Source organism: Pollachius pollachius (assembly GCF_949987615.1).
Source record: "Pollachius pollachius genome assembly, chromosome: 4".
NCBI lineage: Eukaryota > Metazoa > Chordata > Actinopteri > Gadiformes > Gadidae > Pollachius > Pollachius pollachius.
In genome coordinates this window covers 2,346,254-2,360,383 of record NC_136937.1, presented here as the reverse complement: position 1 = coordinate 2,360,383, position 14,130 = coordinate 2,346,254, and the positions used below count along the sequence as shown (strand labels likewise).

Genomic DNA, 14,130 nt, shown 5'->3' with positions numbered 1-14,130 from the left:
GCCAGCACACCCAGGCACCGCTGCTTGTACATGTAGTGTGTGCTTATTGGATGTGGGTGTTTGATTGTGCGTGATGTTGTTGTTGCTTGAGTGTTAAGCAAAGCTAACCCACGTGGATTCTCCATTCAGGGAGAGGTGAATATATTCAGATGGTAGCCCAACGACGGAGTGTGTGTGTGTGTGTGTGTGTGTTTGTGTGCTCTCAGCATAATCTTGTGTACAAACAAGCGCTGACAGATCCATGGCTTTAAAGTCGTGTCAGGATAACTGTGCTTCAGATGTTGGGCCCGGTTGGTTCGCCCCCTCTGCCGCATTCGCCAACGATTTTCAATTTAACAGAACGTCGAGAAGCGCTTTCCCAAAGGAACGTTCTCCGGAGGAAGAGGACCGCAGCAGGGGTTATTTTTAAACCTTTCGCAGCCAGCTCTTGGAGTGTGTCCGTTCGAGTTTTAAGTAATTTCATGGTCAATTGCATTATCATCTTGTGTCGAAGAGAACATTTATTAAGAGAGGGGGACAAAAAATAAAACAGCGCCCTAACTTCAACAGGACCATGACCACCAGCCTGCTCTTCTCCTTGAATAACGGCAGTTATTAACGGCGGCCATCTTCCAAGGTTGTCAATTGCTTTTCGGGGGCTTTCAGTGGGACCCCTGTCCTCAGTAGGAGAGAGGAAGAGGAAGCCCTCTCTGTGTGACTGATTTCGGAATATTTAATCGGTTTCTTTGGTTATCTCGGTCCAAAACCTAGACTTGATCTTAACGGAATAAATCGAAGTAGTGAGGAAGGGGGGGGGGGGGGTTGTTAATCTCATCACTGTTGAGGAATGGTTTTGCATATTAGCTCTTTGATATGTTCTGGTTTCCAGGCTGGTTCTGTTTTCAGTTGGGTTTTTTGCGAGTGCGTTTGGCAAAAGTTGTGTGGATTTTTAAGGGGTCTGTTCTAGAGGGTTTGATTTTACCGTCCACACAGACACACACACACACACACGGACACACACACACACACCATCCAAATGTCTATTCCAATACGTGACAGCATTCCACAATGAAAATTCATCATCAGTTTCAGTTAGAAACCAGACACTGAAATCAAACAACAGTGATGGCGTCAATCCCCGACGTACGCACGCACCCACGCAGTCACACCCGCCGGCACCTATCCGAGCCAATCAGGAACGACGATTGCAACAACAACAAGCCGTCCCCTGACGTTTGAATTTTTGTTCCTTATTATACCGACCGCCTCAAGTTATCTCTGCCTGACGTTTTGATATTCCTCCATTCCGGATGAGTTTACCCAAGGACGAAGCTCCGCCGCCGCTGCGCGTTAAAGCTGCCTCCGTTTAAGAGGCGGCGACCGCGTTCTCCGGCGTTCGCACGGCTCCAAAATCCTCACATCTCGACGCGCCTCTGAAATACTAATCGCAGCCTGAGGAGGTACTCCTTCTCCGGGGAGCGACACCAAACGATACAACGCTCTCCCTGGAAGAAGTGTGTGTGTGGGGGGAGGGAGGGAACGTGTGCGTGTGTTTTCACCGTCTGATGCCACAGACACACAGGCACGCACATGCAGACGCTCTTGGATCAGCTGGAGAAGGTTCAAGACAAATCGGTTGACTGGCTTGTCTCTATTGGACAGGATAGTGAATCTCTCTCTCTCCCTGTCTCTCTATTTCTCCTCTCTCTCCCTCTATCTCCCCCTCTCTCCGTCTGCCTTTGCTTGTGTTTATCGCTGTCCCCAAAGCAGGAGTTGACTTTGTTATAAATGTTTCAACATACTTTGTATCTTATTTTTCTTATTCGATAGAGACTGTGTAAAACACACACACACACACACACACACACACACACACACACACTCGTGTAGCTGTAAGATTAACACAACGCATAACTCAAACAAACATGGCGCACTCCCCCGAAAAACCAACCGTTAAGGGTCAGACGAAAGTTCGTTAACAAAATGCATTGTGGGTAAATGGGGGCGGGGGCGGAATCAACATCACTTTTTTGTAAGAAGATAAAAAAGGAGGAGAGAGCAAGAGAGGAATGTGATAATGTATAAAACACGACGCGGGAAAGAGTCCCATGGAATGGAGTGAAATGCACAGCAGGAGAATGACAATGTCTTAGAAGCGTGGGTTCGATCCTGTCATTTTTTTTGTTTTGCCGCCTCTCTGGAATATTCTGTACAGGGATGTGTTGACCCCCCCCCCACACTACAGCACAGCCCACCAAAAACAAAGGAAATATCGGTTGTCCATTTTGGCAAAGTCCAGCTCTTTCCGCACTCAGCGTAAGGATTGTTCCAGTCTCACGGAGCGTCCAGTGGATCTCTCGGATCTCTAGGAGAGTCCAGTGGATCCATTGGATCTCTAGTGAAAGAAGTCCAGGTTCCCTTCCCGTCGCTCCCAGCACTATGACCGCCTCAACACTGTCGATACCGCTCCATCATTTGTCCCGTGTCAAAAGTGTATTTTTTAAGTCTAAACTCCTTTCTGCTTTGACGCTTTCCCGTTCCAAGATGTCACCTCTCCGTCGTTACCTCGTCGTTCATCCTGTGCAGTGTTTTTGTTTTTCGTGTTTATTTTGAATTATTTTCCCCCCTTCGCGAATCCTCTTCGGTTTCGGTATCAACTCCACAAAAACGAAAAACAAATCCTTGTTTCAATAGTTTTCTCCGACATTAATGTTTCGGTTGTACTCTTTAGATACAGATCATGAATTCACCCATGGGTTTTACACACACACACATCCACAGAATAAAAAATAAATGTACCCTCGGAAAGAAAATACACATTTCGCCAACCGGGAGGGACTTCGGATGAATCGACGCATAAACGGAACAGTCCTGTCTGTCGGTTGGTTAGTTTCCGATGTCCTTTTTTCCCTGTTTTTTTTTTTATTTTCACTGAAAAGTTCAAAGTCGGTCGCGGCATATCTTTTCCCGAACTCGGTAACTGTATGTGTTTGTGTGTGTTTGTTTTGGGTATGGTGTTGTGCGGGTGTCAGGAAGGACGAAGAGGAAGAGGAGGAGGCGATGGGGTCGGGGGCAGGGAGGAGGAGTTTGTATTTCTGGGGGGGGGGGGGGGGGGGGGGGGGTGGTTTCCGTTTTGTCGTTTTGGCGAGTTGGCGTGGTTAGCGTGGTTAGCTTGCTTAGCTTAGCGCTCCCCTCCCCCGGCCCTTCTAGCAGACGGTGCCGTTCTCCTGTCGGGTCTTGGGGCAGGTGGAGCGCGGGATGGGCTGCACGGACGGCGCCAGGGTGCAGAAGAAGCCGGCGATGAGAGTGAGGCCCAGGCCACCCCAGGCGCAGAACATGGACCAGCCGTAGCCGTGGCCGATGTCGTCGGGAAGCCCGTACAGGTAGCGCGGGTAGCGGGACAGCTCGAAGTTGATGCCCGCCACGCAGGTGCACAGCGAGATGATGCAGAAGGTCCCTGGGGGGAGGGGGAGAGGGTGGGAGAGGGTGGGAGAGGGGGAGAGCAGGGTCACATGACGCGCGCAAGACTCATACACAGTGTTCTCGTTTGTACTTACTAAATACACTTCTGTGTTTGAGTGTGTGTGTTTTTATATGTGTGTGCGTGTGTGTGCGTTCTTGTATGTGTGTGTGTGCGTGTTCTTGTGTGTGTGTTCTTGTGTGTGCGTGCGTGTGTGTGTTCTTGTATGTGTGTGCGTGTGTTTTTGGCATGAGAGAGAGAGAAGTAAATTTGCTCAAAAAAAAAACTCGAAAGGTGAATAGCTAAATAACACAAATAGTCCCTAAAAACAAACTCATAAAATAATTGTAAGGTGCTGTGGGTAAGATTTAAGCTTTTCTGTATTCTCTTGTTGTGCTAGATACGGCATCGCTATCCGTCAGCTGCTTGTGAGTGAGATGCTCAGTGAGAATATCTATTTCGGGCTTGTCTGCGCCTGCCTCCGTGTGATCCTGTTTAGAGCTGAGACTGCTCCCGGGTTGGTTCCTGACCATTAGGGCATCTCCTCCTCCCTGATTGGTTCGGAGGATTCAGCTCGCCTGTCAATCACATGTTCGTGAAACGCAACAACTCAGTGGGGCAAAAACCTAGGGAGGGCGGGGAAGGAGTAGAGATGGGAGCGATGGTTCTGTTGTGGCTCACTTTCAAAATCCTGCTCTCTCTCGTCTCTTTACAAGTCTAACATCATACCAGCTTCAACAGGAGTGACATGAACAACTACACTCGACAGACAACAGGTGACACCCCGACTGAGGTGCAGTGCGATATGAATCACAGAAGCGCTAGGCTGAGACTCCTGATGAGACACAGGTGTTACAAATCAGTCTGATTGGGGAACAGCTTCCTCTGAAGGACCGCGGTGGGACTGTCTCGTTACGGAGCCACCCACTGGCTTCACTTTTTGGCAGGCGCCCCTTTGGTGCCTTTTTTAATTTTGGCGTTCTTATTTTCTGCCAAACAATTTTAATCTTTCATGTCGGCTGCAGCTTGTCCTGTCTCCGGGAAGCAGCTCAACCGCGGCTAATTCCTGTACATCTCAGGGGCCGATGAGTTTTACACTGATTTCCTTGAGGTCCTGTGGCTCAAGCCGACTACGTCTAAATTTAGCCTTCTGCTCCTGCATCATGTGACCCGGGGACAGTGGCGTGATCACGCGCGGTCGCGGTGTCTGATCACGATTCCTGCCCCCACTTCCATTACCAAACACCAGGGGCTTTTATTTTGTAATTGCTTGCTCATTATACAACCGAAGGGCACGGCTGTAATCCGGAGCCAGACTTAATTGAGGCCCTGCATGCCTCCTCCAGCGATGCAAGGGGCTGCAAAGAACCAAGAGGACTAACACGAAGGGTGAAGTCTGTCTAGGTACGTGTGTGTGTGTGTGTGTGTGTGTGTGTGCGCGTGAGTGCATTCGTGCGTGTGTGTTCTTGTATATATGTGTGCGTGTGTGTGTATGTGTGTGTGTGTGTGTGTGTGTGTGTGTGTGCGTGTGTGTTCTTGTAAATGTGTGCATAAGTTTGTGCGTGTGTGTTCTTGTAAATGTGTGCATAAGTGTGTGTGTGAGTGATTTTAATCACATTATTTTGTTTTTTTAAATCGAATGAGCTTCTACTCAAACCAAGCAGCCAATCAGCTGAACTGCCCACAGAAACTCTTCTCTTTCTGAAACAGGACGCCGGCGACACAAACCAACAAAAACCATTCAGACAAAAAAAACAAGGTAACATTTTTAATTCACCATAAAATGATGAATGTAGATAGGGCGCATCAATTTATTTTTGACTGAGAATTAACTAAATGTAATGTTCTGTAAAATTAAATGGTATGGGATTACTCATTAGGAATAACAACTTGTGATTAATCATCTCATTTTCCAGGGATAAGTTAATAACGATAACACAATAAAAGCACAATTAGACAAAACATTTAAACACCAAACAAACATTTATATTAGCTTTTCTCTAAACTCCCTAAACATTCGCTTGACAAAGTCCTCCCTTTACTCCCCCATTGACTCCCTTTACTCCCCCATTGACTCCCTTTACTCCCCCATTGGCTCCCTTTACTCCCCCATTGAAGAGTCCTATTGACTCCCTTTACTCCCCCATTGACTCCCCCATCGACCTGCTGTCCGTCTCACCTCCCATCAGGAATAGCAGGCCGGCCACGTACTGCATGAGGCCGCGGTCCCAGCAGCAGCCCAGCACCCCGATGACCCAGCCAAACAGGATGATGGCCACCGCCATGCCCATGAAGCCCGCCGTCATCCTCCGCAGGTCTGCAGGTAGGGGGGGACAACACACACGTTAAAGGTTGCGTCAGCGGTGCTAGGTCGAAACATAAACGATCACGTTCATCTGATCTTTCCTCACGATCCGCTAGCTGCCCGCCCCGTAAGCAGGCCGTCAAAAAATCGCGTCTTTGTAGACAGCCTGTGCCCCGAGGTCGTACACAAAAACAAATGGTACTACCAACCACTCAAAAGCCGAAATAAATAATATTCCAACCAATCACAGACATGTGGGTGGGGGTTTTGCCCTGCGTTCGTGATAGTTTTTACTGGATGCACGTAACACGGAAGGGAGGGGCGAGCGTGCGCACGCACGCACGCACGCACGCACGCACACACATTAACATTACAATTAAAATTCAGGGTGTTTAGCAGAAACTTTTATCCAAAGCGACTTACAATAAGTACATTGTCAGAAGAAAGAGAAACAATATATATCACTGTCGATACAGTGAGAATGTTCATAGAACACACACGCACGCACGCACGCACGCACGCACATACACACACACACACGGGTATATAGTATATATATATATACACACATCTCAAGAGGTACCATTTTTCTTTAGTCAGGATCAGAGGTCAGGACTCAGGACCAGAGCGACAATCACTGAAAACACAAACCTCGCCTCTTCCAGTGACCGCTCCTGGCTGACAAAACGAGGTTGAAAATAGATTCTATTATCGAAATGGAGTTACATATTGTACAAAATATTGTATAAGTGTCTCTGGGATACGATGGAACGTTTATTTTATTGGACACGAGTCACAGAGCTGCCAAATGTATACAATGGGCTAGATCATAATTGTATTTTCTTCCCGGTAGTAACTATATTAATCTTGATTAGCAGGCGGTCTCTAGGGGTCTGAAACAAGACAGGAGGTCAGAGTTCATCGGTCACTCTCTAGGATCCATTGCTACTCTCTTCAATGGGTTTGAACCAAGGTTTGAACCACGACTAATCCTCCGCTATTTTCTCTTAACCTACCACGACTGTCTGTAGTAGCACATCAAAGCCCATTCCAACCACTTTCTGTTCAAAGCTCTCATCACAGATACATGAAGTTGCTACCGGCTGATGTATAGCCAGTATTTACAGTTGACGTTACATTAATGATGCATGAAATTTGGAGCTTCGTTTTGATTTAGAAAGCCAGAATACAAAATGCAAAATATTTCTTTCTCTCGCCCTCCAGTTTAGCAGAGGAGTGTAGGAATTATGAGTTATAAAGATTGGGTCTTTACGACCCTCAGGAACGTAGAAACGACGAGCCATAAAGATCATATCTTTACAACCCCTCAAGAATGCAGAAATGATGAGTTATAATGATTGTATCTCGCCGACTCATGACACCTCCATTCCTCTTGCGAGAATAACCTATCACACTTAACGGCGCGTGAAACACAGTCTCATCGACTCCGCCAACTTTGCAACGTAAACGCCGGAATGCTTGGAAATCAAGAAAAAAGCGCATCCGTGTTCTTCCACGTCCGCGTTGGTGTCTGCGGCGTGTGTGAACGAGTGGCCGTCAGCCCATGGCGGTTGCGGTGTGAATTGTCGCCGTAGGCAACTGATTTGCTTGACGAAAACCCCTCATCATTTCAACACCCCCCCCCCCCCCCCCCCAGCCAACTGCTAACTGGCATCGTTGGTACGATCGGATTAGCACCGACAATCCATGCAAACCACATTACACCATTCCCGTCAAGACCGCGACGGCGATGGATGTGTTTTCCAATCGCAGATTAGCAGTTAAAAATGGACGAGGGAAGGTTTCTGTTCTCCCCCTTAAAACATTTTTGAGAGAGAGAGGGAGAGAGGGAGAGAGAGAGGGAGAGAGAGAGAGAGGGAGAGAGAGAGAGGGAGAGAGAGAGAGAGAGGGAGAGAGAGAGAGAGAGGGAGAGAGAGAGAGGGAGAGAGAGAGAGGGAGAGAGAGAGAGAGAGAGGGAGAGAGAGAGAGGGAGAGAGGGAGAGAGAGAGAGAGAGAGAGCGAGAGCGAGCCCTCCACACCCCCTTGGCTGCGGTGACAGGGGGGTTAGAGTGAATGTTATTCCTCTTTAATTCGCACATCTGTCCTCCGCGCGGGCGCTAACCGTCCGTCGCGCTAGGGAGGAGACGGAGGCTGGGATGAGACGAGGGGGGTGGGGGGGCGCCCGCGGTGAAGTAGAGCGCCGATTTCTACCCCACGTGGTCCCCCATGTCGTCACCGCACAATGGGGGGATCGAGGCGACAGTTGTAAGGGTCGGGGGGGAGAGCCAAGGGCTTGCTAGCTTGTTGGACGGTAATGACGAACACACGCGACAAGGAGCGGGGCCTGAGGCTTAAACCCCCCCCCCCCCTACACTCCCAAAACTCCTCCTCGTCATCATCATTATCATCCTCTTCATCATCATCATCATCATCATCATCATCATCATCATCATCCTCTTCCTCCCTCTCCTCCTCCTCCTCCTCCTCCCCCATGTATATTTTAATCCGAAGTGAGCCACACTTTGCCCCCGGGGTATAATAACTAACGAAATGCGGGGCGAGGTGGGGACAGGGCAGAATACTTACCCTGGCTAACACTCTGAGATAATGAGCCCATCAGGCTGATGGGTCAACACACGCGGGACGAAGGTGTGTTATAAGATGCTGCTATGCTACTGTCCACTAGAAGGTACACCTACGTTTACATTTACGTTTACGTTTAGCAGACACTGTAATCAAAAGCGTCTTACAATTACAGTACATTTGTCATAAGAAGTGAAACAATAATATATGGCTGTCGGTACATTAAGGATGTTCACAGAAACAAGTGCCAAGCACTAACAATCACTAGGCTTACCGATTCCCCGTATACAGCAGTGAAAGCTAGCTACTGCAGCACAATTAAGTGCGATGAATTAATACAACATACAGTAAGTGCGTACATTAAGTGCATACAGACATACAATAGTGGGAGGGAGGGACTGGATGGCCATGCAGAGTCTAGGTGAACTCTGAACAGGTGAGTTTTGAGCTACCTAAAAGAAAAGCTATACTGTATATTCCACATGTTATGTAACGCACACTTGTAGGTAGGATTTATCCTCAATGCACCACAGGGGACTGAGAGCTAGGCGATATTGTATAATCTAATATTAACAAGTTATACTAATGCCCACTGGTAGGTGTAGCTAAAAGACCCAGCGGGGGATTAGCTATTATTATTCTAAGCCTCCCGTGACGCAATCGTTTCCAGAGAGACGCACGTTTATCAAATCCACGGACGGTGTAAATGTGTCCTTCACCGCCTTGACAAGATGACACCTCGCCCCCCCCCCCCCCCCCACTGAGCGTGGCTTACCCAAACTGCCCCCAGCGTTTGTCAGGCTTAAAGTGTCCACTTCCTGCAAGGAAAGCGTTTTTTTCTCTCTTTTTTTTTTTCGTTTTTTTGACGGATCGCGAGGGGCCGATTCCCGCCCTGTGAGCTGGTGCGGAACCGCCTGTCAGGACGCGTGTCACTCAGGGGCTGTAAGCACGGAAACCTATGACCTGTACAGTTGGGGCCATTTGCATGCTGGGAAACACTGGCCACTTCTCCTCCGGCTCTTGGCTGCCACAGCAGCAGCAGTGAGTCCCAGAGAGATGGTAGAGAATAGCCACGATGTCTGTTGGAGACGTGATGCACTAGGCATAGTCATATGCTCTTACAGGCTCTGTTTTTTCTATCCCCTGCCAGAATGAAATTAGCATCGATTAACATTGTCTGGCAAAACTCCGAGCCGCTGTCGTTATTAAATGTGATTTTTAAAATATTTTTAGAGAAGTGATTCAGGCGATCTCTTGATTTGCACGGTTTGTTCGACTCCTGCTGCGTTGGTCTTGCCTGTTCTTAAGATCGCGGCCTTGTGACGCACGGATGATGAAGGATCCACTGGTATTGTTTTATTTATACACGGACATCTGAGTAGCTTGCGTAGGTTTCACCATGCCATGACCCCACAGAGCGAGTAGCCTGGAGGAGCCCGGTCGCAGTATACCCTCTCGAGAAAATGCAGAATGAATATTCAACGAATGATAACAACAGAATAACATTCATGACTATAAAGTAAACTTTTCCATGACACAACATTGCGGAGGAAAGAAATTCTGCAATGGCAAATACAAGGTGAACAAGCCACCCGTGAATACAACATTAAATGACATACATTCACCGCGATCCAACTGAGAACTCAACCACAGTCGGTGCAGTCGAAGGAATACACAGTCCCATCACCGGCACATTGTGTGCAACGAGAGGCTTTGCTATAATTGCGAATATCCCAGCCATTACGTGGAATATTTCTCCTTTAAGAAAAAAAAAAAGGAATGCGTTGTGGTCAACTCTCTCAACGTGAGGTAGGTGGGCTTACCGCGCGCTCACGGGACTTGCGGATCAGTGCCGCAGCCTTTCCAATCACTCAAGTCAGAGGGAGGCTTGGAACAGAAATATTGGAGCATGAAATGCTCTGTCTGTCTCTATCTCCCCACAGCTAGTCAGGGCAGATATGGAGGAGGAGGTGGTGCTGGTGGTGTGTGTTGGGGGGGGGAGCAGGTGCTGGTGTCAGCAGTTCTCTGACACACTCGTCTTTAAATGGAGGAGGTGGTGGTGGAGGAGGTGGTGGTGGTGGTGGTGGTGGAGAAAACAGTTTTCCCCCTTAGTTTTTGGCGCGAGTTTCTGCTGCGTAGGATATTATTTAAGTGACGGGGTTGAAATATATAAACTAAATGTTAGCGTTGAAACACCTGACACCAGAGTTTGATTCAGCGCCGTTTGTGAGGTCACAACTCCATCAATTATTGAGGTACAGTTTGATGGACGAGATTGTGTTATTATGTCCAAGGGAAACTCTCTGGCAAATCCGTCCAACAGTTAAAGCAGCTCAAGTGTTGAAGACTCCTTTCATCCGGGGGTAGCAATTAAATTACAGTATGCTATCGTCTTTTTTCAGAGCTCCAACACTTTCAGATTAAATTGACCGAGGGCTTAAGTTCATCCGAGCGGTGCTTTTGTAGGACACTGCTTACATCCTGATCTGAGCCGTGATGAGCTGGGACAGGGATGCAGAGTAGATTCCAAAAAATCAATCCTAAATTCCACCCTATTGATTCCTGTAATTGATTCTCACAGCAAACCGAATCAAATGGAGTCAGAATTGAGCCCTCTGGACCTCATAGAGGACCTCATAGAGAACCTCAAAGAAGCGGTTCAATGTAAATCGGTTTAATTAGTTATGATTCATCTGTGTTGATGGTGCTTTTGATTATGGTGGGCGGATAGACCACGGATGGACCACTGGTTAGGAACCACGGGCCATTGGTTTGTAAAGGGAGCAACATGGCTTACAACTATCATTAGGAAGTCAATAATTAGGCTCCTTATATGAGCACATGTGCTTTGGAAATCTGGTTGGTATTTCCACTGGTTGTATGGGTCGGTCCATGTTTTCCAAGATTCCACAATTTTGAATTGGATGCAACTCCAACACCAAGAACTTTGTAATTATAGCTTAAACTATTCTCAGGGTAACTATTCTGCCGGGCCCTGAATACAAACATGAGGGATACTTTACCCTGGGTGGCACTGGGAATGGGGGCCACAAACACCATTAAAACAGTCCCAGCGTTGGATTTGTGGTCTGATTAACTATTTATAACTGATGATACAGCAGACAATTATGTTGGGGGAGGCTGGTTTGAAAATATGCAGATCTCGGTTAGGACAAGTCTTCGGCGTCCGCTTCCCTTCGATACATGAAGATGTGGTAACACTGATTTATCGATGGGTTGAATTTGTAGAACTGTTACACAACCACCCTGTCAAATGACCCACTGTTGGGCAGTTGTGGAAGGCACACACAACAGTGTTCATCGTCACTTCGACATGCAGACACGCTCAAGTTTTGGCTTCTACTAACGCACACATGCACTGCCACGCCCGCCCCGTCACAGATCAAGTCAGGGGTTAAGTTGAAGTTAAAGCTGTGCCGTCCGTGCGTTCAGGTGTTTCCACAGGTGACCGGGCGACGTCCAACTCCGTTAGAGCACCAGGCGAGGACGCTCTGTTTAGAAACCCGACACGCGGCCGTGACATCCTCGTCTTCCCGCTCCGAGCTGTCTCTCAACTGTCTCGCCCCGGTCTACCGATCGCCCGCGCCACTCCCCTCTCTCTCTCCGTCCAGCTCTTAAACATCTCTTGAACCGACCTCACCATCCCACTGTGTTATCTCGACCACGGTGCTATTTATTATGTATTTATCAACATAGCATATGTAGACAAGGCCGAGTCCTTACCACAGCGACCAGGGTTTGATTCCTCCCCGTGGTCCTTTGCTTCATGTCTTCCCCCTCTATCTCTCATACCTTCCTGTCTTACTCTACAAAAAAATAGTATATATAGACGATCTATGAGACAATGTTGTGAGTTATAGTATGTCTAGGGTTGTGCGTAGTGGAGCCAACTTCTTGAATGTTTGGAGTTGTAGTTTATATTGGTTGTGCCTAGTTGATCAATCCTAAGAGATGAATGTTGTGTGTTGTGAGTTTTAGTATATCTTTGGTTTTGCATAGTTGATCTAGCCTGGGGAATGAATGTTGTGTGTTGGGAGTTGCAGTCTGTTTTCGGTTGTGCCTGGTTGATCTAGCCTTCGAGTTAAATTTTGTTTGTCGTGAGTTGTAGTACAGCTATCTTTGTGCCCGGTTGATCCAGCCTAAGATGAACGTTGTTTGTCGTGAGTTACAGTACATCGTCGGCTGTGCCTAGTCGATCCAGCCTAAGATAAAGTGTTGTTTGCCGTGAGTTTTCTGCGGAGAACCGAAGGGAGTCCCTCCCTTCTCCTGCTCATCAGTGCGTGCACCTCGATCCCCCTGGCCACGCGCGCTTCATAACAACGTCAGAAAGTCAGTTTACCGCGACGCGTCACCTGGCAACCCCTCGCGCTACGCGGGCGCGGGTTTCACGTTTTATTCCTCAGAATGGTGACTCACCAACACTCCCCAGCATTGCCTGTCAGCCCCCACCCCCCTCCCAACCCCACCCACAGTTTCTCTCATTAATGATTTTTCTTTGTTGACAGAGTCAAAATTGCAACACCTAGCGACCAACTTATTTAATAGTTTCTCTGTAAGGTGAGCCGTTAGCGTAGCGTAGCACCCGGCCTGACCAACAGTAGCACGGCGGCGTGTGCTGGTAGCCGGTCGCCCCCCCCCCCACTGCTCTGAACGAGGAGGCCCATATGGCTGCCGGGAGGAGGAGGAGGAGGAGGAGGAGGAGGAGGAAGAGGAGGGTGAGATGGAGAAGGAGGTAGAGGTGAGCAGAGGGAGGAGGAGGAAGAGGAGGAGGAGGAGGAGGAGGAAGAGGAGGGTGAGATGGAGAAGAGGTAGAGGTGAGCAGAGGGAGGAGGAGGAGGAAGAGGAGGAGGAGGAGGAAGAGGAGGGTGAGATGGAGAAGGAGGTAGAGGTGAGCAGAGGGAGGAGGAGGAAGAGGAGGAGGAGGAGGAGTACAAACAGGGAGAGATGAAAACTCGCCGTGCGTGAAATCCGTGCTGTTTTATCTTTTCTTCTACGTCTTGCTGGTAACCCATGGCGACAAGTGAACTTGGAGCCTTCAATACAACCACGTCATTTGACATAAACTACTTACGAAACAGAAGGGGAGGGAGGTGGCGGCGGTCCTGATTGGCTGAGAGACTAAAGTGTCGCCACATATGTAGGCGCCATATGTTAATTGGGCCGGTGGCTGATCAAAACATCAACAATAACAGCCCGAAACCTGCACCAATAACATATGCGGCTCCTTTTCTAAAACAAATCATCGTTTTATATCTAAAACAACACCATATGTCATCTTGTGCGGATGATATATTTGTGTAACCGAATGTGTGTTTTACAATTGATGCTTATCACAACCAGAGTACCAGGCTTGGCTTGTTTGAGCACTCTTTGGGCAGTGAAGTGTTTACGTGTACTGTTCACTTCCTAATGTTGAGTGTTTTAACGTTTAGGGCTTAGCGTTTAAACAGAGAGATGTGACCGTGAATATCCTGAATAATTATTAGGCTATGTAAATTAGACGTGTCGTGTGTATTGCATTATTTCACACACACACACACACACACACAGACAGACAGACAGACAGACAGACAGACAGACAGACAGACAGACAGACAGACAGACAGACAGACAGACAGACAGACAGACAGACAGACAGACAGACAGACAGACAGACAGACAGACAGACAGACAGACAGGCATGCACGCACAGCTTGTTATGTTATATTTGGCGTTATTACTTTTATATATGTACCAATCATCTAAATTAGACCATTAGACATTGTCAGACATCCATCGCTTC

The 14,130-nt window shown here is 48.0% G+C and overlaps 1 protein-coding gene across 1 annotated transcript in view; it reads right to left on the bottom strand.

Annotated features, from left to right (window-relative positions):
* Positions 1–3,185: 3,185 nt before the first annotated feature.
* Positions 3,186–14,130, bottom strand: part of tmem178bb (transmembrane protein 178Bb) — a gene marked incomplete at its 3' end in the record, with an annotated part of 76,508 nt that continues 65,563 nt past the window's right edge. Inside the window, exons 3-4 of the mRNA XM_079734040.1 lie at positions 5,619–5,756; positions 3,186–3,436 (exon numbers count right to left, since the gene is read on the bottom strand). Of these exons, the coding sequence (XP_079590166.1) occupies positions 3,186–3,436; positions 5,619–5,756 (389 nt within the window). The remainder of the gene's footprint in view (positions 3,437–5,618; positions 5,757–14,130) is intronic.